General features: G+C 41.9%; 1 protein-coding gene across 1 annotated transcript in view; it reads left to right on the top strand.

The window, feature by feature from the left end:
• The window catches only part of MAP1B (microtubule associated protein 1B), a 69,162-nt gene extending 45,324 nt beyond the window's left edge, over positions 1-23,838 (top strand). The window contains exons 4-7 of the mRNA XM_080572038.1: positions 5,953-6,093; positions 7,759-13,984; positions 18,283-18,521; positions 19,237-23,838. Coding sequence (XP_080428164.1) covers positions 5,953-6,093; positions 7,759-13,984; positions 18,283-18,521; positions 19,237-19,392 — 6,762 coding nt within the window. The 3' untranslated portion in view covers positions 19,393-23,838. The remainder of the gene's footprint in view (positions 1-5,952; positions 6,094-7,758; positions 13,985-18,282; positions 18,522-19,236) is intronic.
• Positions 23,839-25,318: the final 1,480 nt, after the last annotated feature.

The following is a 25,318-nucleotide window of genomic DNA, read 5'->3' as shown; positions in this document are numbered from 1 at the left end:
TTCCTGAGGGTGCACTCAATTCCCTAGTCCAACTCATCATTAAAGACACTAAAGAGGATGGGCCCCAACACTGACCCCGGGGGAACACCACTCATGACGAATTGCTAGCTGGATTTCACTCCATTCACCACCTCTCTCTGGGCCTGGTCATCCAGCCAGTTTTTAACCCAACAAAGAGCATACGTGTCCAAGCCATGGGCTGCCAGCTTCTCCAGGAGAATACTGTGGGAGACCGTGTCAAAGGCTTTGCTGAATTCTAGGTAGACTACGTCAACAGCCTTTCCCTCATCCACCAGGAGGGTTACCTGGTCATAGAAGGAGATGAGATTGGTCAGGCAGGACTTGCCTTTCATGAACCCATGCTGACTGGGCCAGATCCCCTGGTCTAAGTAGCTGAACCTCTGTCTGAAACACCAACCATCCTGGAACCATCCATTGATTTGCCAGATTTGACTGGCCCTTTCAATCCCCTTCCCTTTTACGAGCAGGACTGATGAAGAAAACATCTGCACTCCCAAGTCCTTTACTGCTGCTCCCAGGGCTTTGTAATCCCTCTTGATAATCCTCAAACTGCTGTTGGCTGCATCACTGGTGCCCACATGAAACAGCAGGAGTGGATAATATTCATTAGGCTGTACAAGGCTTCTCAGTCTCTTGATGACATCCGTGATACAAGCCCCAGGTAAGCATCAGACTTCCCTCAAGAGCGGATCAGGTCAGCAGATGGATGCCTCTGTACCTTTCAGAAGAGAGTCTCCTACTACTATCACCTTTCACCTTTTCTTAGGTGGACTAGATGTTACATGGGGAGCAGACCAGGCTGTCTTATTCAGCTCCACCCTCCCTGCAATATGTCTTTCCTTTTCAGTCCACAGAGGAGTGAAGCAATTCTGTAAGGAACTCGGGCTTTGGGGTAAGACTCTTCTTCCTGCTGGTTCTTGTTGTTGCCAGCTTCCACTTCCCTGTGTTATTGGCCCCCTTCCCTTCTGTGAATGCCAGTAAGGGAGTTTCAGGCTGTTTGGTCATGGGGTGTGGGTCCCCTGAAGACTGTACTAGGATCCAGCTGTCTTACTCCTCTTCAGCCTCCCTGATGCTAAGCAGCCTTCTCACTGCAGTTCGTCCACCTGGTGCAGGAGGTCCTCCACCTGGGCACACTTTTTTTCAGGCAGGTCTGCCACATGTCCCTGCCCCAGGGGAAAGATCTAGTCACTTCCAGCAGTCAAAAGTCTGCACTGCAACCTCACCCCTCGGTAGCTGTGTCTGGGTGGAGGCATCAGCCACCACTGGAGAAGACAGAACAGACCACGCAGCCAGAGCCGCAGCCTTTGCCCTGAGAAAAGTGCTCACTATTCTGCCTTGAGGAGCGGGAAAGATGGAAAAGATGTGTGCCCTTGGCCTGTGGAGATCTGGGTGCGGGGTTAAGGTGTACTATGCGCTTCCTGCTTGGATAGTGGAATGGCGCTTCCTCAAAGGGGTGCCTTCCCGCGCAAACTGCCATGCAAACTGCCACGCCACGCCCTGACTGATGCGCCATGCCCTGTTTGTCCACTCGAGCTCCCTATGGGTTGCTTATGGAGGAGTGGGGGGTGATGGATGTTACTGCTGGCCCTACCCACAACTCGTAGTTTTCTCACAAACCGCAAGCCCCTAGCAGGACTCTGTACTCCCCTGGAGCTTCCCTAGCTCAGGAAATCCCTCTCTATGCCGTGATCCTCCGCTCCACTGCAGAATGCGCCCGCCCAGAGCTGATCGCCTCGGCGAACATGAAAAGAACCAGCAGGTGGATCAGGCTGCTAAGACTGAAGTGGCATGGGTGGATCTGGACTGGCAACGTAAGGGTGAATTATTTATAGCTTGGTGGGTGATGACACCTCAGGCCATCAAGGAAGAGATGCAACATACAGATGGTCTCATGATCAAGGAGCTGACCATGGACACTATTGCACAGGTGTGGTGGTTTTAATCAGCTGTACAGCTGAGCTCCACCACAACCAATGTCTCACTCCACCTCCACAAAGGGAAAGGGGGAGAAAATAAGGTGAAAAGGGCTCAAGGGTTGAGATAAGCTCAACAGGGAGATCACTCAACAATTATGATGGGCAAAACAGACTCGGTGTAGGGAGATTAGAGAAATTTATTGCCTATTTGTAGCAAGCTAGAGCAGTGAGAAACAAAGAAAAACTAAAACCACCTTCCCCCCATCCACCCTCTTCCATCTCCTCCCCCCGAGCGGCACAGGGGAACAGGGGAATGGGAGTTGTGGTTAGTCTTCGCATTCAAAGATATCAAAGAGGCCTTAAAATCTGCTCCTGCACTGGGACTCACAGATTACCCCAAACCGTTTGATTTTTTTGATTTGGGTAAAACAAATTTGGCATTGGGGAGATTGATATAATTTATTGCCTATTACTAACAGACTAGAGCAGTGAGAATCTAAAAGCAAACTAAAAAAACCTTTCCCCTCCATCTACCCTCTTCTATGTCCTCCCCCCGAGCGGTGCAAGGGAACAGGGAATGTGTGTTGCAGTCAATCCATACTGCTTCATCTCCACCTCTCCTTCACCGCCACTCTCTTCCCCTGCTCCAATGTGGGGTCCCTCCCATGGGATGCAGTACTTCCCGAACTGATCCTGCATGGGCTTCCCACAGGCAGCAGATCTTCAAGAACTGCTCCAAATAAGGGTCCATACCATGGGGTCCATCCATCAGGAGCAAACTGCTCCAACATGGGTCCCCCATGGACGGCAGCTCCTGCCAGGTCACCTGTTCCTGTGTGGGCTCCTCTCCACATGCTACAGGTCTGGCCTGGAGTCTGCTCCAGCAGGGGTTCTTCATAGGTCACAGCTTCCTTCAGGTCAGATCCATCTGCTCCACCGGGGGCTCCTTCATGTGCTGCAGTGTGGAGATCTGCTCTGCCATGGTACTCCATAGGCTGCAGGCGGACAGCCTGTTCCACCATGGTCCTCTTCACAGGCCACAGGGGAACTTAAGCTCCAACACCTGGAGCACAGCACCTCCTCCCCCTCCTTCTTCACTGACCTTGGTGTCTGCAAGGCTGTTTCTCACTCCTCACTCTCCCAGCTACTGCTGAGCAGCAGGTTTTTCCCCTTTCTTAAATATGCTCTCACAGTGTGGTGGTTTTACTTTGCTGGGCATCTGAACTCCACCACAATCACTCTCTCACTCCCCCTCCTCAGAAGAAGGGGAGGAGAAGAAAGTATGGTGGAAAGAAAAAAAAAAGACTCACAGGTTGAGATAAGGATAATTTAATTAAAGGGAAAAGGACCAGGGGGAAAAAACAAGCAAAAGCCACAAGGAAGCACAGAGAGAGAGAAAAGAAATTATTCTCTACTTCCCATCAACGAGTGATGTTCGGCCACGTCCCGGGAAGCAGGGCCTCAATATGCATAGTGGTAGTTTGGGAGGACAGACATCTTCATAACAAGAGTCCTCCCTTTCTCCTTCCCCTTTCCACCTTTTATTACTGAGTGTGACATCATATGTTATGGAATATCCCTTTGGTTGGTTTAGGTCAGCTGCCCTGGTGATGTCCCCTCCCCACCTCTTGCCCACCCCTAGCCTGCTGGCTCTTGGGGAGGGGGGGTTGGAGGTAGTCCAACTATCCAGCTGTGCCACTATTGCTCAGCAGTAGACAAAACATTGGTGTGATACCAATGCTGTTCTAGCTACAGGTGAAGAGCACAGCACTGTATGGGCCACTGCGGGGAAAGTTAACTCCATCCTAGCCAGATCCAGTACACAGAGGCTCAAACAACATCGCTTATTGGCTCAGCTCTGGGCAGCGGCAGGTCACTTTGAAGACGGCTGAAACTGGCCCTTATCTAACATGGGGCAGCTTCTGGACTCTTCAAATTAGACAAATTAGAGAGATGGGCAATTGCCAACAATATGAAGTTTAACAAGAGCAAGTGCCATATTCTGAACCTGGGAAGGCACAACCCTGGTTATACATACAAACTGGGGGATGAGATGCTGGAGAGCAGCCCCGCAGAAAGGGATCTGGGGGTTCTGGTTGACAGCAAGCTGAACATGAGCCAGCAGTATGCCTTGGTGGCCGAGAGGGCCAACCGCCTGTTGTGATTGAGAAGGGAAGTGATCGTCTTGCTCTACTCTGTGCTGGTGCGGCCTCACCTTGAGTACTGTGTACAGTTTCGGGTGCCACAGTATAAGAAAGACATGAAGTTGTTAGAGAGTGTCCAAAGGAGGGCTACAAAGATGGTAAAGGGTCTAGAGGGTAAGACATATGAGGAGTGGCTGAAGTCACTTAGTTTGTTTAGCCTGGAGAAGAGGAGACTGAGGGGAGACTTCATCGTGGTCTACAACTTCCTCATGAGGGGGAGCGGAGAGGCAGGCATTGATCTCTTCTCTCTGGTGACCAGCGATAGGACCTGAGGGAATGTCTTGAAGCTGCGAGATAGGAGAGGTTCAGGCTGGATATCAGGAAAAGGTTCTTCACCAAGAGGGTGGTTGGGCAGTGGAACAGGCTCCCCAGGGAAGTGGTCATGGCACCAAGCCTGCTGGAGTTCAAGAAGCATTTGGACAACACTCTCAGACACATGATCTGTTTTTTTGTTTTAGTTTGTGGTTTTTTGGGTGGTCCTTTGGGGACTCAGGAGTTGGACTTGATGATCCTTGTGGGTCCCTTCCAACTTGGATATTCTAGGATTCTATGAAAATGTAGAAGTGGAAGCCAGTTCTTTTATGGTTTGATTACAACTACAGCAGACAGAATTTCAGTAACACACATCAGACAGCCAGCTGCATGTATCTATATTCTTGTCTGAAACAGAAATAAATAAACTTGATCTAGCAAAGATATTGTTGAATTTATAATCATCTGGTGCAAATAGTGATAAACCAGCATTAGTCCTGTGTTTAATTAAAGGAACTTTATGCTGCTGAAAGTCAAGATCACCATTCTGGTTTAACTTAATTCTCCTTGAACAGAGGAATTGCTACACATGAGATTCGTACCTTACCTTAATTTGAATTGATGTTTCAGTGTTGGACAAGGCTTTTGAAATATTTGCAGAGTGTTTACTCAACAGTACATAGTCTTACAAAAGTTTTGTTTACTTTTGTTCTTCAATTTAAGTTGAATTCAGCCAATAGAAGTACACTGAATATATGGATTTTTCTTAGCATACAAGTAAATCTCCCCCTGGGTGGAAACAGGAATTATTACTAGCTGCAGTGAGGATCAAGTAACAAGAATCTACTTTAAAATAGTTGAGTTATTTTAAAATGCAGAAGAAGGTTATTTCTCGGTAGCAAGCTACTTTGAGGCATTAGGCATCCACATAATTTGCTAATGTTTATTGAAAAAGGTCTTTGGCTGCCACACTTTAAGAAGTTATAGTGCCCATACTTAGTGATATCATGAGATGTAAATGATGCATGTGACTGTATCTGAGTGCCTGAAGTTCAAGTTTATGATTATGGTGAAGCAGAATTGTGATTTGTGGCTGTTAATTTTCAGTGATGTTTTTGCAACTGAATGGCAAGTCATGCTGTATACTGGGAAAAAAAGAATGACCTTCCAAAAACTGAGTCTGACACATGTAGTTGTCCCTCATTATCATGTGTGAAACAGTTGGCCAAGGCTGTCCTGATACAGTGCTATTAAAATTCACCAAGTTACATAAGGAATGTATTTGTTCATGAAAATATTATTTTTTCATTCAAATTTTATTCTCTTCTGCTCCTTGTTCCTTTTTCCATGTTTTGTTTATTCATTAGGCCTTCTCTCTAATCACTCCTTGTGCCTCCTTTTTTCCCTTTTGTTCCTTGTAACTTGATAATATTTCAACAGTCCTGGAAGACTGGTGCAAAATATGTTTTTAATTAGGCAAGGTAAACTGCATGTTCTCAGAGAAATATAGAAACACATGGCAACTCCCATTATTGATGTGCTTCTCTCCTTCATTCTAGGTGCGTTTAATGATCACAGATGTTGCAAGACACAAACTCCTTGTACTAAGTGGACAGTGCTTTGAAAACACAGGAGAACTCATTCTTCAGTCAGGGTCCTTTTCCTTCCAAAACTTCATTGAGATCTTCACGGATCAAGAGGTGTGTTCAGAAAAGTGTCTTCCATGTGCTGTTATGTGATGGCACAAGTTTCTAGAAAACTAAAAATGGCCCTCTGTTAAGTTAGAGTTAGCACTGATAGCTTGATGCTGATGCTCTTTACTCTTTAATAGAGGATTTCTTTCAAAACGTATTTTATTTACTTTAGCTTTGATGTAAATTGCTTAACAAAAGAACTACATTTTAATTTGGGGAATTAAAATTGTGACTTTGAGAAACAGAAAACCAAGGAACCTTTTGACAATGGAAGGAGATATCTTTGTGTTTAAAGTATACTTTTTTTTATCTAAGGTGCACTAACAAAGTCAAGCAAGATGTCACACTTCTTAATTTGGCTGCTCTGCAAAGCATATAGTTAAATAAACTATATGGCTGCATCCCTAGGATTTTAGTTTCCAAAATTAATTAGGAGAATTTCAGTGGAGGGAAACTTGAAAGTTTGGCACTGAAAAAGCAAAGTTTGCATGAGCTCCAGTGTGACCTTATTGCATCTATTTGTTCCTATTCTCAAAGCCTCTTTGTTCAGCATGTGGTTGTAGAGTTGGGGAAAGAATTGGATTCCTGCTCTCTGAAATGCATCTGACCCCTAAAAGTCACTATCAGTTCACAGTTACTTTTCTGTGAAACCGGAAACCCAAGCTCCTTGCATCTCTGGCTAATTAGTTAAACATAATTACTTTATGACTACATGCAAAACTAGGGGCAAATCCTACTGTTACAGCCATTTCACCAAGAGATTGCTGCAGTGGCAGGTGTCCAGGGGGTACCTCCCATGGGCTCTGAGGAGGCTCCCTTGGCTCATCTCCACTGGAACCATTAAATACTAGCTTTTAGTTCATCTTGGAACAGAAAAATAGCTCTTGATACTATGGCATAGAATTTCTTGTTTTCTGTGCCTTTATTTCAGCAGCTGTTTTTGGTACTGTCAAAATTAGTGGAGTCATTCTAGATTTTCACTTTTGTGGTCTGTGAGTTTAAAATCAAAGTATTAACAAGAGTATTTTTAATCCTAACATTTTTTTCTTGTTCTTTCTTTAGTCCCGACTTTATATATATTTTAATAAAACGGTATATATATATATTATCATATATTTATAAATATATGCACATATACACCTCACAGTCTCAGAAATACAAAAACTGTGACTCTTTGGATTTCCAAAGCAGCAAATCATTTCTTAGTGTTCTGAAAAACTGCCCTTCAGTCAGTCATACTAATCTCAGAGTGGTGCCAGCTTTTCAGGAGCAAGACTGCAGAAAGAACTGAAGTAATGATGGTGTCATGACATACAGCCCATGTGAGGAGGGGTGGGGAAGGCAACTGCCCCTGGGAGGATGCTGACCTCCTCCAGGCTGCAGGTATTCTGTGCCTGTTAAGAAGATGTGCTGTTTCCCTTAGGTATTTGGACAGCTCTTCTGGATGGACTGGGGCAGCACAGAGACTCTTGAGCCTATGGCAGAGATAGTGGCAGCTCTGGCAGCATTAGCTTCATAGCCCTCATCCCCTCTGAATATAAAAACTTGTACTATCCTCCTATAAAGAGAGAAGGAGGGAAGGGGGAACCTTGGAAAATACTGTGTGCTGGTATTAATTATTAAAAAATGAATCTACATGCATCTTCTTGTGTTTTTGTTTTAAAACCCTAGATTGGTGAATTATTGAGCACCACCCACCCTGCTAATAAAGCCAGCTTAACTCTTTTCTGCCCCGAGGAAGGAGACTGGAAAAATTCTAACCTTGACCGACACAACCTTCAAGACTTTATTAATATTAAACTCAACTCAGCTTCCATATTGCCTGAAATGGAAGGACTCTCTGAATTCACAGAGTATCTGTCAGAATCGGTAGAAGTACCATCACCCTTTGACATTTTGGAACCCCCAACCTCAGGAGGCTTTTTGAAACTCTCCAAACCCTGCTGTTATATTTTCCCAGGTGGAAGAGGGGACTCTGCACTGTTTTCAGTGCATGGATTCAACATGCTTATCAATGGAGGATCTGAAAGAAAATCTTGCTTTTGGAAACTTATCCGACATTTGGACAGGGTAGATTCCATTCTGCTCACTCACATCGGAGATGATAACTTGCCAGGAATCAATAGCATGCTTCAGCGAAAGATAGCCGAATTAGAAGAGGAACAGTCCCAAGGGTCTACTACCAACAGTGACTGGATGAAAAATCTGATCTCACCTGATTTAGGAGTTTTATTCCTTAATGTACCTGAGAACCTGAAGAACCTGAATCCTAACTTTAGAATAAAAAGTAGTATAGAAGAAGCTTGTTTTACTCTCCGGTATTTAAATAAACTGTCTATGAAACCAGAACCTCTTTTCAGAAATGTAGGAAATACCATTGACCCCATCATTTTATTTCAGAAAATGGGGGTTGGCAAACTTGAGATGTATGTGCTCAATCCTGTCAAAAATAGCAAAGAGATGCAATATTTTATGCAACAGTGGAGTGGTACTAGCAAAGATAAAGCTGAATTTCTGCTACCAAATGGCCAAGAACTAGACATTCCATTATCCTATTTTACCTCTGTCTCATCCCTGATTGTGTGGCATCCAGCTAATCCTATGGAAAAAATAATCCGAGTTCTATTTCCTGGAAACAGCACCCAATATAATATTCTAGAAGGACTAGAAAAACTTAAAGACTTAGATTTCCTTAAACAACCCATAGTTACACAAAAAGACCGAACTGTAAACATTGCTAGTCTGGCTGTGAAACAAGCAAAGCTGAAACAACGAACAGACAGCAAGGAGAGTCTCAAGCCTGCTGCAAAGACACCACCAAGCAAGATAGTCAGAAAAGAATCTAAAGAAACATGGGAGCCTGCAAAGCCTAGTCCAGCACTGGAAAAGACTCAGAAATTAGAAGGCAAAGAAAAAGTTCCAGTTAAAAAAGAGAAACCAGCAAAAACAGAGACCAAACCTATAGTGACAGAAAAAGATGGAACAAGTAAAGAAGAGCAAATAGTGAAATCTGAAACTCCTGAAAAACAAGTTACAGATGTAAAATCAAAAGTGGCAAAGGAGAAGACAGTGAAAAAGGAAGTCAAAACAAAACCTGAAGAAAAGAAAGAGGAAAAAGAAAAAACAAAGAAAGAGATTTCTAAAAAAGAGGAGAAAATACTCATCAAAAAAGAGGAAAAACACAAAAAAGAAGAGATCAAGAAAGAAGTTAAAAAAGATGTGAAAAAGGAAGAGAAGGAAAGTAAGAAGGAAGTAAAGAAAGATGCTCCACCAAAGGAAGCTAAAAAAGAAGCGAGGAAGGAAATTAAGAAGGAAGAAAAAGACGCCAAAAAGGACATCAAAAAGGTTTCTAAAGAAGCAAAGAAGACAACTGGTCCTTCAACTGAAGCCAAAAAGCCAGCAGCAAAGCCTAAATCACAAAAGAAGGAGGAGCCTGTTAAAAAGGAAGCAGTACCTGCTGGAAAGCCAAAGGAAAATGGAAAAATTAAGACTGTGAAGAAGGAGATCAAATTCAGTGGAGCACAAGCTGCCCTTGTAGCAGTTGGAACTGTTGCCACAACTGTAACAGTTCTAGCAGCTGCAGAAATTACAGCTAGTGGAAAACAACTTGAAGTGGAAAGATCCCTTATGTCTTCACCAGAGGATTTAACAAAGGATTTTGAAGAATTAAAAGCTGAAGAAGTAGAAACAATAAAAGAAACAAAACCTCAGATTGCATTCATAGAGGATGAACTGAAACTCACTGGCAAAGAACAAAAAGAGGCCTTTGATTCCCAAAAAGAAAAATTAGAAAATGAAGGACCTTCAGAGTCCTCTGATGAAGGTATAACTAACGCAGAGGCTGAGGGTGAGTGTGAACAGACACCCGAAGAATTGGAACCAGTGGAAAAGCACAGGGTTGATGACAATGAAAAGTTTAAAGATGAGGGAACTGGCTTGGCAGAATCATCTGAAGTGGAAGATTATGAGGAAAAGGCAGAGACAGAAGATGCTGAAGATCAAGGTGAAGATGAGGAAGAAAAGACATCATTGGACACCACAAAACTATACATGGAAGAAGCAAGAATAATGGAAGAGAGTTCAGAAGAAATAATGGTCAAAGAAGATGCTAACATTAAAGATGAAAAATATATTGAAAAGGCAGATTATGAGGCATCAGGTGAACAATGTGAAGAAGACGGGGAAGAAGCAGTAGAAAAGGCAGAAACTGAAGAAACTGAGGAAGAGGAGGAAGACAAAACAGAAGGCATCAGCGATAAAGAGGAGACTGAAAAAATAGAAGCTAAAGAAGATTATGTAATGTCTGTTGTAGATAAAGCTGCAGAAGCTGGTGAAGTTGAAGATAAATATGGCCTACTCATAATTACACCAACAAAATGCTCAGAGCCTCAGTCTCCAGCAGTTGAACTGGCCTCTCCAATCCATGATGAGACATTACCTGGTGATTCAGAAAGTGAAGCTATTGTTTCTGATGAAGAAAATAGAAATCAACCTGAGGAATTCACTGCTATTTTGGGTTATACACAGTCTACCATCGAAATACCTAGTGAACCAACTCCAATGGATGAAATGTCTACACCCCGGGATGTCATGAGTGATGAAACTAACAATGAGGACAGTGACTCAACTTATCAGGAGTATGCGAACATCACCAAGTATGAGGCATCACTGTACTCTCAAGAGTTTGGTAGACTTAAACTTTCTACACTTCTGGATGCTTTTAATGGATTATCTGAAGGAACCAAAACAGAGGCCACAGAAGGTAGAGACTATAATGCCTCAGCGTCTACCATCTCGCCACCTTCTTCATTAGAGGAAGACAAATTCTGCAAATCTGCATTCCAGGATGTATACTGGCAAAAAGAAAATGAAACCCAAGGCACTACTAAATTAGAAATCAAAGAAACCTGTTCAGAAAATGTTGGTGGAAAATGTAGTCCAGCCAAGAGTCCATCTGAGAATTTGTCCCCTCTATCACCAGTTGCCAAAACACCACTGAGTGAACGTAGTGTGAACTTTTCACTTACTCCCAATGAGATCAAGGTCTCGGCTGAGAATGTCCCCATTGCTACGTTGCCTGATGTACATCAAGAAGTTGCCAAAGAGCACTGTGCAAGCCTTGAAGATATAACATTAGAAGTAGTATCTCCCTCACAGTCTTCTGCTGGTAGTGCTGGCCACACACCTTATTATCAGTCTCCCACTGCTGAAAAATCCAGCCAGCTTCCCTCTGAAACCAGTGAAAAGTCAACAGAAGCTCCAGTTAGCTTTGAATTCAGTAAAGTCAAAGATGAGTCTTCAAAACCCATAATAAGCCCTATGGATGAACCTGTGCCAGATTCAGAATCTCCTATTGAAAAGGTTCTCTCACCTCTACGGAGTCCACCACTGATAGGTTCAGAGACCACTTACGATACATTTTTGAGCGATGATGTAAAGTGTCCCACCAGAGATTATGGAAGTCCCTCTAAGGGAATACCTGAAAAAGAAAAAACACCTGTTCAGATGAGCCCAGCTTCTGAAGGCAGCTCTGTGGGCCTTTGCCAAGAAAAAAAAGATGAAAAAAGCATGGAGTTTATGGTAATTAAGGAAAGCTTCAGCCTAGAAAGGAAAATGGAGGATACAGAACCCAGCAACTCCCAGTCTTCATTGGTCTTGGATGACCGGAAGTTAACAGGTGATCTCTCACCTACTCAAATAGATATCAGTCAGTTCAGTTCTTTAAAAGAAGACACCAAAATGTCAATTTCTGAAGGCACTGTTTCTGACAAGTCTGCAACTCCTGTTGATGAGGTCATAGCAGAAGACACCTATTCCCATATAGGAGTAGCTTCTGTCTCTACAGCATCTGTTGCTACTAGTTCATTTCCAGAACCAACTACTGATGATGTATCTCCTTTGCATGCTGAGGTTGGATCCCCCCACTCTACAGAAGTTGACGATTCCCTTTCAGTGTCAGTTGTACAAACACCAACAACGTTTCAGGAAACAGAAATGTCTCAGTCTAAGGAGGAGTGCCCAAGGTCTACGTCAATTTCTCCACCAGATTTCCCACCTAAAACCGCAAAATCAAAAACCCTTATGCATGATCACAGATCTCCTGAGCAGTCAGTAGAATTTGGCCAGGAGGCCCCTGAGCAGTCTTTAGCAATGGACTTTAGTAGGCAATCTCCAGAATATCCTACTGTAGGCACAAGTATACACCATATATCTGAAAATGGACCAGCAGAAGTAGATTATAGTCCTTCAGATATACAGGAGCCAACTTTTGCACAGATTTCCCCTGTGGAGCAGACATCTTACTCTCAGGAGAAGGATATTTCAGAAATTATTTCAGTTTCTCAAACTGAAGCTTCATCTTCAACTTCATCAGCTCATACACCTTCCCAGGTAACTTCACCACTGCTAGAGGAAACTTTTTCAGGTGCTGGTTCACCCAGAGATATGTCACTGCATTCTTCTTTTACCTCAGAAAAGGTACAGAGCCTAGGAGAAAGGCTGTTTCCAAAGTCTGACCCATCTCCACTAACTCCAAGGGAATCTTCTCCTCTATACTCTCCTAGTTTTCCAGATTCACCTCCTGTAATCACAGAAGTGGTTTCAGCTAGTTACACAGCTTCACTGTCACTGCAAGTGTCCTCTGACAAAGCATTTGGTAAACAGGCTGTCATATTACGGGAACCTCTAACAAAGCACAGCCCAGAACTTTTATTCAACCCAGAAAAAATAGGTTCAGCGATAAGCAGCAGGTCACCAGAAGAGCTTAGTTATTCTTATGAGGCCACAGAGAAAACTACTAGGTCACCAGAGGATATTAGCTACTCCTATGAGGCAGTTGGAAAATCTACTAGATCATCTCAGGCCACAGATTATTCCTATGAGAGAATTAGGAAAGCTACCAGATCACTTGATGCTATGGATTCTTCCTATGAGACAACAGGGAAAACCACTAAGTCACCAGAAGCCATTAGCTACTGCTATGAGACAACTGGGAGAACCACCAGGTCACCAGAGACCATGGCTTACTCCTGTGAAATAACTGGGAAAGCCACCAGCTCACCTGAAGTTAGTAGCTATTGCTATGAAGCAAGTGCACATTTTACTCCAGGAAAATCATTAGCAGAATCTTGTCAGGATGTTGATTTATGTCTTGTGTCCTCCTGCGAATATAAACATTCTAAAACTGAACTTTCACCTTCATTTATCAACCCAAATCCCCTTGAGTGGTTTGCAAGGGAACAGTTTCAAGATCAAGAAAAGCCATTAACTCAATCTGGGGGAGCCCATCCACCTTCTGGGGGAAAGCAGCAAGAGCGTCAGTGTGATGAAACCCCTCCTACATCAGTGAGTGATTCTGCCTCATCTCAGACTGATTCAGATGTTCCCCCCGAGACTGAGGAATGTCCTTCCATCACTGCAGATGCTAACATTGACTCAGAAGATGAATCAGAAACCATTCCAACAGACAAGACAATTGCATACAAACACATTGACCCACCACCTGTCCCAATTCAGGATCGCAGCCCTTCCCCTAGGCACCCTGATGTCTCCATGGTTGATCCAGAGGCTTTGCCAGTCGATCAGAATTTGGGTAAACCTTTGAAGAAGGACCTCAAAGAAAAGACAAAAACAAAAAAGCAGGGCACTAAGACCAAGTTGTCTTCTCCTGTTAAAAAAAGTGATGGTAAATCAAAAGAAGTGGCTTCACCAAAACCAGCTGTAAGAGATTCTTTAGACAAAATTTCCCAAACAGCTTCTCCAAAAAAGGAGTTTGTGGAGAAGAGAACCAAAAATATCTCTAATCCAGATGTGAAGTCCCAAGTGGAAGAGAAAGATAAGGATATCAAGAATGCAACAAATACAACAGCATCCAAGTCAGCAAAGACTGCAACCACAGGTAAAGGCAGATAGGATCTCCCTAGTGTTAAGATTTTCTTAGTTGTTTCAATGAAGTTAGGTTGTCTTTATGTCAGTTGAGAATGCAATTTACAGCAAACACCCAAAGAAAGTCCATGCTTTAAAAATAAATCCAGAGTGTAAAGGCTGCATTTAAATGAATGAAATATGCTGAATTAACTTTTGCAATCAGGGAAACTATATGCATCAGTTTGCTCAGATGTAAAGAATTAGAGTGAGTACATCAAATATAAAAAGATTAATACTAGCTGTCTAAATTAGTTAACCAACTAATAGAATTAAAAGTATTGCTTTTGTAGGTGAAGTGAAATTAGTAGTAAAGTGACCCATTTTATTCATTGTAAGAATCATGTAGGCATAATGCTCTTAACATAAACCAATTCATTTTAATTTTGTGAGAGGCAAAGGTGATATAGGACATTGGATGTGTTTATTACTTTGCTGGATTCTTTTTAAAGAGTATTTTAAAAATAGCAGTAAGAGCACTTTCAGTGAGCTAAGCATGTACATCACATAATCTGGTTAAAGTCTTATGCTATCAATGATGGCTAAACATATGGAAAGTTAATGTTATTTTGAATGACTGTTGTGTAGTCTAAGTAGTAATAAAATATGAATTATATCACTGAAGGAAGCATTGTGCTAATATGTTGTTTCTGGCAGATCTTGTTACAGAGCACTTTGAGGATACTTTGATTTTGCTGTTGTCATCAGGACTGATATTCTATTGAAAGCTTTTTACAAGACGCAAGTCTCGGATTCAGTACAAGCAAACCAGCATTCAGCTGTCTGTAGCTTCCCCATTTTCAGTGGTCTACTCTTCCTTTCATACACCATCATTTGCAGGTCTCTGTTAAGAGATGCTTTTCAAAGTAGTGGTATAGTTCCTCATGCTGTACATTTCTCCAGCACTTTAGCTCTCTATTAGATTCTTCTTCCTTGAAGCATACTTCTCAAACATACACTAGAGCTTAAGACAAGGCTCTATTTGATATTGACATTTAGGTGTAAAATATAATGTCTAATACTTTATCCAATGTTGGTATTCACAGTTCAAAAGGTCTATCACAGACTTTTTATCACAGATGATCAAAGATTTTATAACATATGCAGTAGTTAAAATGCTCTAATTCAGGAAAACTTATCATATTATGATGCTTATTTGACATATTGCTCTCTGATGAATATCATCAGGTCATGTTAGACAATTGTAATGGACTTTCCTGGCCTTTCAATATGTAACCCTTAATAAAGTGTATTGCTCAGATAATTTAGTTTACCAAACTTCATACTCCGTAATTTCATGGAGAGGTTAATAAAACATAAATGGTGATCATCTAAATACAATTACTGATTGAATCCTGATTGTCAGGTCACTCTGTGATTCAATGTGTGACAAAAGCAGCTTTTTTGAAATATTTTTAGTGCTAGTGTTTAAACTTTGAACTTCCTTTTGACTGAAGCTCTTCTTAGAACAGGTACTACACTATGTATAGCAGCAAAACCACTCTTCCCCTTACTTTTTGCGACGTGGCTAATTTGTGTATGCAAATAAGGAACTAGCAGGCAAACAAATACTTGTTCTTAGTTCCCTGAAGCAATTGAATTAGGAAATTTCACTGTCCTCCCAAGTTCCTCTTTGCCCCTCTTTCTGCTCTCATGTAGTAGCTTCCTGATGCTCCTGTAAGACAGCCTGAAAATATCAACAGCTGCTATGCTGATACCCCAAATCTCAAGACTGCTTAAAATCTGCATGACTTCCTGTGTGATCCTAAGTTTTATAATCATGCATACCCAAGACTTTTGAAAAGCTGTGATTCTTAACTTGAAAAATAGAATCACAGAATCATAGAATGGCCTGGGTTGAAAAGGACCTTAAAGATCATCTAGTTTCAACCCCCCCTGCTCTGGGCAGGGTTGCCAACCGCTAGAGCAGGCTGCCCAGAGCCGCATCCAGCCTGGTCTTGAATGTCTCCAGGGATGGGGCATCCACAACCTCCCTGAGCAACCTGTTCCAGTGCCTCACCACCCTCTGAGTGAAAAACTTTCTCCTAATCTCTAACCTAAATCTCCCGTCTTAGTTTAAAACCATTCCCCCTTGTCCTATCACTATCAACACATATGAACAGGCATTCCCCCTCCTGTTTATACGCTCCCTTCAAGTACTGGACGGCCGCAATGAGGTCTCCCCGGAGCCTTCTCCTCTCCAAGCTAAACAAGCCCGGTTCCCTCAACCTTTCTGCATAGGAGAGGTGCTCCAGCCCTCTGATCATCTTAGTGGCCCTCCTCTGGACCCGTTCCAAGAGCTCCACATCCTTCTTGTGCTGGGGGCCCCAGGCCTGCACGCAGTATTCCAGGTGGGGTCTCACAAGAGCAGAGTAGAGGGGGGACAATCACCTCCCTCTCCCTGCTGGCTACCCCTTTTTTAATGCAGCCCAGGACATAGTTGGCCTTCTGGGCTGCAAGCGCGCACTGCTAGCTCATGTCCAGTTTCTCATCCATCAGGACCCCCAAGTCCTTCTCCGCAGACTGCTCTCAAGTTCTTCTTCGCCCAGTCTATATAAATACCTGGGATTGCCCCAGCCCAAGTGCAACGCCTTTCACTTGGCCTTGTTGAACCTCATTAGGTTCTCATGGACCCACTTCTCCAGCCTGTCTAGGTCCCTCTGGATGGCATCCCTTCCCTCTACTGTATCCACTGCACCGCTCAGCTTGGTGTCATCGAGGGTGCACTTGATTCCATTTCCTATGTCATTGATAAAGATGTTGAAGAGCACCGGTCCCAAGACTGACCCCTGAGGGACACCGCTTGTGACCGGCCTCCACCCAGACATAGAACCGTTGACCACAACCCTTTGGCTGCGACCGGCCAACCAATTCTTTATCCACCTAACAGTCCATCCTTCAAATCCATACCTCTCCAATTTAGAGAGAAGAATGTGGTGAGGGACCATATCAAAGGCTTTGCTCAAGTCCAGGTAGATGATATCCATCACCCTTCCTTTGTCACTCCATCATAGAAGGTCACCAGATTGGTTAGGCAAGATCTGCCTTTGGTGAAGCTGTGCTGGCTGTCTCGAATCACCTCTTTATCTCGTGCATGCCTTAACATGTCTTCCAGGAGGATCTGCTCCATGATCTTCCCAGGCACAGAGGTGAGGCTCACCGGCCTGTAGTTCCCCGGGTCTTCCTTTCTCCCTTTCTTAAAAATGGGAGTAATGTTTCCCTTTTTCCAGCCACCGGGGACTTCACCAGATAGCCATGATTTTTCAAATATGATGGAGAGTGGCTCGGCAACCACATCAGCCATCTCTCTCAGCACCCTGGGATGTATATCATCTGGCCCCATGGACTTGTACACATCCAATTTCCTTAGGCAGTCCCAGACTTGTTCCACTGTCACAGTGGGACGGAATCTGCTCCTCTCACCCTCTCCTCGAGGTTCAGGGTCCTGACAGACATAGGATACTTGACCATCAGTGAAGACTGAGGCAAAGCACTTATTGAGTACCTCAGCTTTTTCCATATCTGAGGAAGCCAGTTCTCCCGTCTCGTTTATCAGAGGGGGAACACTCTCCTTGGCCTTTCTCCTCCTGCCTATGTATCTGTAGAACCCCTTCTTGTTATTCTTCACATCCCTTGCCAAGTTCAGCTCCATCTGTGCTTTGGCTTTCCTGATCCCATCTCTACACATCCAGACGACACCCCTGTATTCCTCCCAGGCTACACAACCCTGCTTCCACTTCCTGTACATTTCCCTCTTTTCCCTCAGTTTAAGCTGCAGGTCCTTGCTCAGCCATGCCAGTCGCCTGCCTCCTCTGCTTGATTTCTTCTGCTGGGGGATGGAGAGCTCTTGCACTCTCAGAAGGGTGTCCTTAAATTTTACTTACTTTACCTTAATTTACTGAATGGTAATTCAGTATTCATGGCCCTGCGTAGTAATTGTTGGATAATAATAGCATATTACTGGGAAAGGTTTAGTCAGTTGTTGGTTATGTGGTAGTGAGCTTTTATTGTATTGTATAGTTAGTTACATTTATTATTTTTTCCTCTTAGTACAGTCATAACTGGGATACAACAAATCTGGAAAGTGTCATTAGGAGGGTAATGCCATAACTGTTTCAGAGGACACAGAAGTACAGCTGTAGCTATGTAATGCTTAACAAACAGCAGCTATTTTAAGGAATATCACCTCAGCAATTATAACAGTAATTAGGAAATGCATGTTTTTAACCAGCCTATAACCAGATATATTCTTTTATTGTTTTATTTCCAAAGGAACTGGGAATACTAAGTTGGCAAAATCTACGGTGGTGCCTCCAGGACCTCCAGTGTATTTGGATCTGGTGTACATTCCCAACCACAGCAATAGCAAGAATGTCGACATTGAGTTTTTCAAGAGGGTGCGGTCATCCTACTATGTGGTGAGCGGGAATGATTCTACAGCCGAGGAACCGAGCAGGACTGTTCTAGACTCCCTGCTGGAGGGCAAAGCCCAGTGGGAGAGTAACATGCAGGTAAGCTCTTCACTAGTATTTCTACCTGGAACTTTAAACTTCTCTGGGAAGCAACTATGGGAAGCCAGAGCATTGCTGGAGTGGATGGCGACTGCTCGGGACATGGGATTTCCAGCCAGGGCACCTCGTTTCACCAATAATGTGAGAGGACACCCAAGTGAAGCACAGAGCTGCACCATACTCAGCCACTCCCCCATTTCTGGCCCATCTGACCTGTCCCTGGAGAATAAAACAGTTTGGAATTCCTGGTTTAGAGAGCCATTTAGCTGTTTCATGCTATTGCTATACCATATATGATCCAAGTTTGGAAACCTTGCAGTTTGTAGGTAGGAAAGAAAAGTGAATGTTTCATGATTTGTATAGTAATCACATACACTTGGAAACTTCTTGTACCTTTCCAACATGGTAAATAAATAAACAAAATATTTGGCCATAATCTGAAGAGCTATCAGTACAGACAACAGCCTGCTACTTCTCTGGAAAGCTGCATCTCAGCAGCTTATAGAACCAAAGCTGCTTCTTTACAGTCATTTCATCTTATTTACATATTTACTTATTTCCTTTTATCCATTCATTTACCTAAGTATTTATTGCATAAAGAGCCACTCTTTCCAAAAGGGAAACATGCTTGTTGGCCAGGACTTCTAACAGACATTTTTCTTATCAGTTGTTTCTGCTGTCAATTCCTGAGGAGTTATCCTGTTTTGTGTTGCAGGTGACCTTAATCCCAACCCATGACTCAGAAGTGATGAGAGAATGGTACCAAGAGACCCATGAGAAACAGCAGGACCTCAACGTCATGGTTTTGGCAAGCAGCAGCACTGTTGTCATGCAAGATGAATCTTTTCCCGCATGCAAAATTGAACTGTAAGAATGAGACCATGCACCACAACATTAAACTTTGTTTCCAGAAATTCTTCAGTTTGAAAACACCTTTTATAAAAATTCAACCCATCTATTTCAGCTGCTGAACTATATACCTGCCGAATGCTATACTGTGTCACAATGATGTAAGTCACTAATATTTTTCAGTCTTTGCTAATTACTAAGGGAAATAACAGTATTCCCACAGTAGGTTTCATAGCACTGTGACAGTACAGATCCAGTTTCATCTCCTCTGAATATTTGGAAAGCATGCACTAGCAACTCCAACTGACTTCTGTCAGATAGAGGCATTTGCCCTCTAAAGAAACACAAAGAGAGAGAAAGAGAGAGAGGGTTAGGAGGAGAAAGTAATAAAAAATTAGATCTGCTTTAGTCTCATGGCAACAGATGTATTGCTTGATGCAGTTTGCAGTTTTAAATTTGTATCAGTCTGAGCTATAGCAAAGGGGGTCCTTACTTTACAGAATTGTTAGCTGGAAAATAAGAAGCGGCAGAATGTGGCTGGGAAGGGATATACAACCTAAACTCTCATTAGCAGTTTTCCACTTTAATTTGAACTCTGCATACTGACATACCATAACAATCACAGGCCAAATATATACATAGTCTGAACCCATTCAGAATTTTAAAACCTTCCTTTCAACATGCAGAACTGTTGGTCTAAGGCATGCTCCCAGTGAAAATACACTTATGCCACTCAGAACTGCCCAGTCCACATGCTTAACTGTCAACTGTTGATTGACTGAAGTAAAATATCAAAGCAGTTGGAAGTATATACAGTATACAATTTGCCTTAGAACGTGACTTGAATGTATAAAGAAACTTGCACTTATTTTTTACTGTTGAGACATCAAATTTATAAAACATCTGTGTAGGATCATAGTTACACCAGTAAAGTGTGAGTGTGCATGTATGGTACTAGAAACCTATCTGACTAGTCAAACAGCTTGGTGCTATGAATTACATATGTTAGTCATGTGTGCACTTCATTGATGCACCTGGACAGCTCAACAAGGCAAGGCAAGCATTTTTTCCAAAGTTTCTTTTGTATTGTGGAAGCAAGATTGAAGTGGTGTCCAGTATCAGAATTGCAAAACTTAGCAAAACATTCAGGATGATGAAAAAGGTTACCTGCAAGTCTGTACAGTATTCATCCTTCCTTGGTTTTACCTTGTTTTATTTGTTTAATTTAAGAGTGAATGTGGGAATAAATGTACAGAAACCTTTCTTTTAGTGCTGCATGAACTTTTAATAGATGAATTTTTAAAAAAAGTTTTAATTTACAGGAAAATGCAAAGAAAAAAAATTCAGGTAAAGGCAACTTTTTCTTAGTAGTTTTGTAAGACAAATGAATAATTTGTTTAAGGTTCTAGTAAGAATAGATATTGAGGTAAAATTTATTGAAAATAGTCAACTGCCAATACCTTGCAGTGGGGGGCACCCTGGTGGTAAAATTAACCTATTGATGATAACAGAAAACGGGATTTGAAATGTTGATTGCCTAATATTTACAAGGGTGTAGCCTACATTCTCAACCCTCACAAGATCTTGAAAAAAGATGCAATAAACTAAAACAAGTCTTTCCTTTCCTTTCCTTTCCTTTCCTTTCCTTTCCTTTCCTTTCCTTTCCTTTCCTTTCCTTTCCTTTCCTTTCCTTTCCTTTCCTTTCCTTTCCTTTCCTTTCCTTTCCTTTCCTTTCCTTTCCTTTCCTTTCCTTTCCTTTCCTTTCCTTTCCTTTCCTTTCCTTTCCTTTCCTTTCCTTTCCTTTCCTTTCCTTTCCTTTCCTTTCCTTTCCTTTCCTTTCCTTTCCTTTCCTTTCCTTTCCTTTCCTTTCCTTTCCTTTCCTTTCCTTTCCTTTCCTTTCCTTTCCTTTCCTTTCCTTTCCTTTCCCCCCTTCCTTACCTTCTCTAGATTGCTTGCAGAGGAAACAGCATATAGAACAGTTCCATGATTTAAAATAGTTTGGATTTTTTTTAACCTCAGAAGTTTTACCCCAATAAAAACATATTGTTACATTGTAGAAGGTTTGTGAACTGGAATTTGAAGAATGTGCAAAAGCCTCCAAAATGGAGATATGTGCTGGTCTGTATGATTCACCATTATGGCTGGTATTAAGTTTCATAATGTAGTGGACGGACTATGACCTCATTTTATTTTATTTACTTATAATTTATTTCAAATTTACATTTTGTAGGATATTTTTATTTAATAGGCATATGTTTGCACTCCTAATTTTTGTGATTTTTTTTTTTATATACTGCTTTACGACTCTTTAAATGTGGGCTCTTGAGGCCTGTTTAATACTGTAAATTACTGTTTGTCAGTTGTTGGGATTTTCAATTTATTTTTAACATTATCTGTTTTTTTTGTGTGTCTCTAGCAATATTGCTTTATTAACCTTTTAAGTTGAAAAGAATAACTCAGAGTTGTAAAGAATAACCCAGAATGACTATGGCACAAAAAACAGATGGAAATGTATTGTGAAATTAAGCGTGTTTGCTGGGCTCATAATCATTAACTTAAAATTGCCTTTGTAATACATAGCCTTCAAAGGCCTTTCTGCAATTCTTTCTGTTTTGTCTACTTTCTTACATAGGTAAGAAAGATTTCAAACTTTTTGAGTGGGTAGGAACAGATTTTCTGATTTTCTGACAATATCTGAAATGTTTTGTACCTCTGCTTTGATAGAAAATCTCTTTTAAGTACAGCAGTGGTCCAGAGACTAATCTAACTTATGCCAATGTGAATCAGGAACAATTTCACTGCAATCAGAGAAGTTAGAGTCATTTGGTCCTACTGTAAATGAAATTAGAATCAAGCCTTAAATCTCCCCAAGTAAGTTTGTGATGACTCAAGCATTTGTTTTACTTTAAAAAAAAAAAAAGTAGTTAAAACCAATCTTAAAATGTACATTCATTTTTTGCTACTACAATAATATTAAAAACCCAGTCTGGCTCTTCTGAGGTATTGTAATGCCTGTTCCATCTATTCCCTTTTAAATGGCAACTGTGTCTGGGTGTAACACAGTGATGAACTCCTCCATTAGCTCCTTTTACCCTTAATGTCTTTCCTGCCTGTGGAACTGATCTAACTGTGCTCGTCATAATACTACACGATTAGCTTAGTAACAGTCATCAAAATGTACTGTGTGCATTAACAATGAGTGCTGTTGATCAGCATAGATTTCTAGGAGCATGGTTTGTTATTGATTAATTATAAAAAAATCAGTATTTGAGTGCAAAGGGCACACCATTTAAATTATGGTATTATACATAATAGCATGCCCAGTCATGATCTTTATGCTATTACTATATTCGTTCATAAAATTAAATGAAGAATTAACTTTAGAGATCACCGCCCACTCCTGAACTTGGACAGGGTCTCTCTCGCATGCCTTTTCCAAGTCCTGTGGTGGGCCTAAATTCATTGACCTCAACTTTTCACCCCATCTTTTATAGAATTCACTTTTGATTTTTTAAAATTATCTTACATACTGTGGTGAATGGAGATAACTGTGTATATAATTCTTTTTAATTGTCTACAATAGCTTATGCATTTTAGGACAGTTCTGGTACTCATTTACTAATGTTTAATCAATTTGTTGAATTTTCAATCCCTCCCACCGCAAGCAAGTCAGCTCCACAGAGCGCTTATTGTGCATTTGGGACATTTTTGTCATATGCTTCACTTTGTTCGTCTGTTGCCAGAGGTTCTTGTTCAGTAATGTTTTGAGAGAAATAGTAATTTTGTTGGTCTGGACTTATTAGAAAAGGAAAAAGTATAATGTTTGCACTTGAAAGAAACTGTAAGCTTTCATCTTCACATAATTGAACAAAACACTAAAAGCAACTGGGGTAAGTATTTCTTAGAATGCAGTTATATCGTTCACCTGGTTTTAAAATGTTTGCTATTTAAAATTAAAAAAAAAAAAAAGAAAAAAGTCTGTTTATTGTGACAAAAAAATAAAAAAAAAACAACAAAAAATACTGAAAGGAGAAAAAAGGAAGGAAAAAAAATAAAAAGCTTCTCTGCACTAGATGGTGGGAGCTATCTGTTCAAGACTGAGCTGTAATCACAAATGAAAAAGAACAAATCTGAAATATGTTTTCATGCATTTGCATGCGGCCATTATTTTCCAAGCTATGGAAAGGAAGAGTCTTGTTGCTGTCTGAGAAGCACTTCACACACCTCCTCTCTCTTGTTCTGAATGGTGTTTGTGTCGGTCTGCAGCTGTGTATGGTATTATGTCTTATAATCCTGAATCACTTCTATTCTATCCAATCATATCTACCATAGAAAAGTAGTTTCCAGTGAAAGTAATATGTAGTGCTTTTATGATATTTGTGTGCAATATCCCCTCTTCCACTGAGGATATTTGATGTAAAGGAAACAAACTCAGTTCCACAATAAAATACAAAAGTGGTAAAGTGGTGTTGACCTGTTTCTTGTCCTTGTCTATGCATGTATTTGTAAGTTTTCCCTATCCTTCAGTCATGACTACCTACTATACAGAACTTTTTTCAAAAGATCAGTGACTATTTAAACACTAGATAAGAACCAAACTCTATTTAGAAATTGGAAAATAAATGAAGATTACTTTTATTTCTTATGGTGTAAAACATTACTATGATGTACCATGATGTGGCTTCTTTTAGTTCTCATTTCTGTATTCCTCAGTAGCATGAGAAAACACCTCATTTTCAGTAAGTACACATTCAAGTGGCTGTGTCAGAGATGATACCCAATAAAGCTACATCAAACTGAGCCCACCCTGGTTTGAAAAGAGATCTGTTCCACACCAGAGAGCTGCAAGTTAACAAGAGTGCATTGCTTGTCTCCAGAGAACATGGACCCTTCACAACCACTGTTGCCCTGTAATCCTGGTGAGAGGGGATGGGGTCAGCTAGCATGGAGTATTTGGGAGAAGCAGGGAGTCAAGACAAAACTGTACTTTCATGCTCTCAGTTTTTTGTGTTTTTTTTTTTTTTTTTTTTTTTTACTTTATAGACTCTTGTCCTCTACTCCTGTTAAAGGGATGTTGTATGATCAGGCTTTCTGCTTTTGTAGCCGACTTGAGGCCATTGCCTCACATCCTATCACTTGTCACCTGAGGAAAGAAACCAACACCCTACTTGCTACAACCTCCTTTCAGATAATTGCAGAGAGCAACGAGGTCTCCCCTTAGCCTCCTTTTCTCCAGACTAAAGAGCCCCAGTTCCCTCAGCTTCGCCTCATAGGTCGTTTTCTAGTTCCTTCACCAGCTTTGTTGCCCTTCTCTCTGCGCATGCTCATGCAACTCAATATCCTTCTTGTAGTGAGGGGCCCAAGAAACCACAAAGTACTCAAGGTATGGTCTCACCAGTGCCAAGTACAAGGGGACAACCACTTCCCTTGTCCTGCCAGTCACACTATTTCTGATGCAGGCCAGGATGCCACTGGCCTTCTTGACCACCTGGGCACACTGCAGGCTCATGTTCAACTGGCTGTCAACCAGCACCCCTAGGTCCTTTTCTGCTAGGTAACTTTCCAGACGCTTTTCCCCATGCCTATACTGCTGCATGCAGTTGTTCCTTCCTACCCTCAAGCTGATCAGGACTCCTGCCCAACTTGGTGTCATCTGCAAACTTACTGAGGGTGCACTTGACCCAGATGTTGCGGCGTGGTTGGATGGAGACCCAGGGCTGGCAATAACCAATGACAGCGGCGATTGTGAGGAGGAGGCCAACCATGGCCTTACCCCCCTTGCTGGTACCCATCTTGGTCCGTGACCTCTGGAGACACAAGCATACCCTCGACCCCAAGTTATTAGAGCCTGGGGTCCCTCCCAAAGACCTGTATTTAAATTTTCTACCATCACTAAGGCCTGCTCTGCTTGTGGCACCCGTGACAGTGCAGAATTCATATTTTTGTAA

The sequence above is a fragment of the Anser brachyrhynchus genome (genome assembly GCF_964034855.1).
Source record: "Anser brachyrhynchus genome assembly, chromosome: W".
NCBI lineage: Eukaryota > Metazoa > Chordata > Aves > Anseriformes > Anatidae > Anser > Anser brachyrhynchus.
This window is presented reverse-complemented; position numbering and strand designations above follow the sequence as displayed.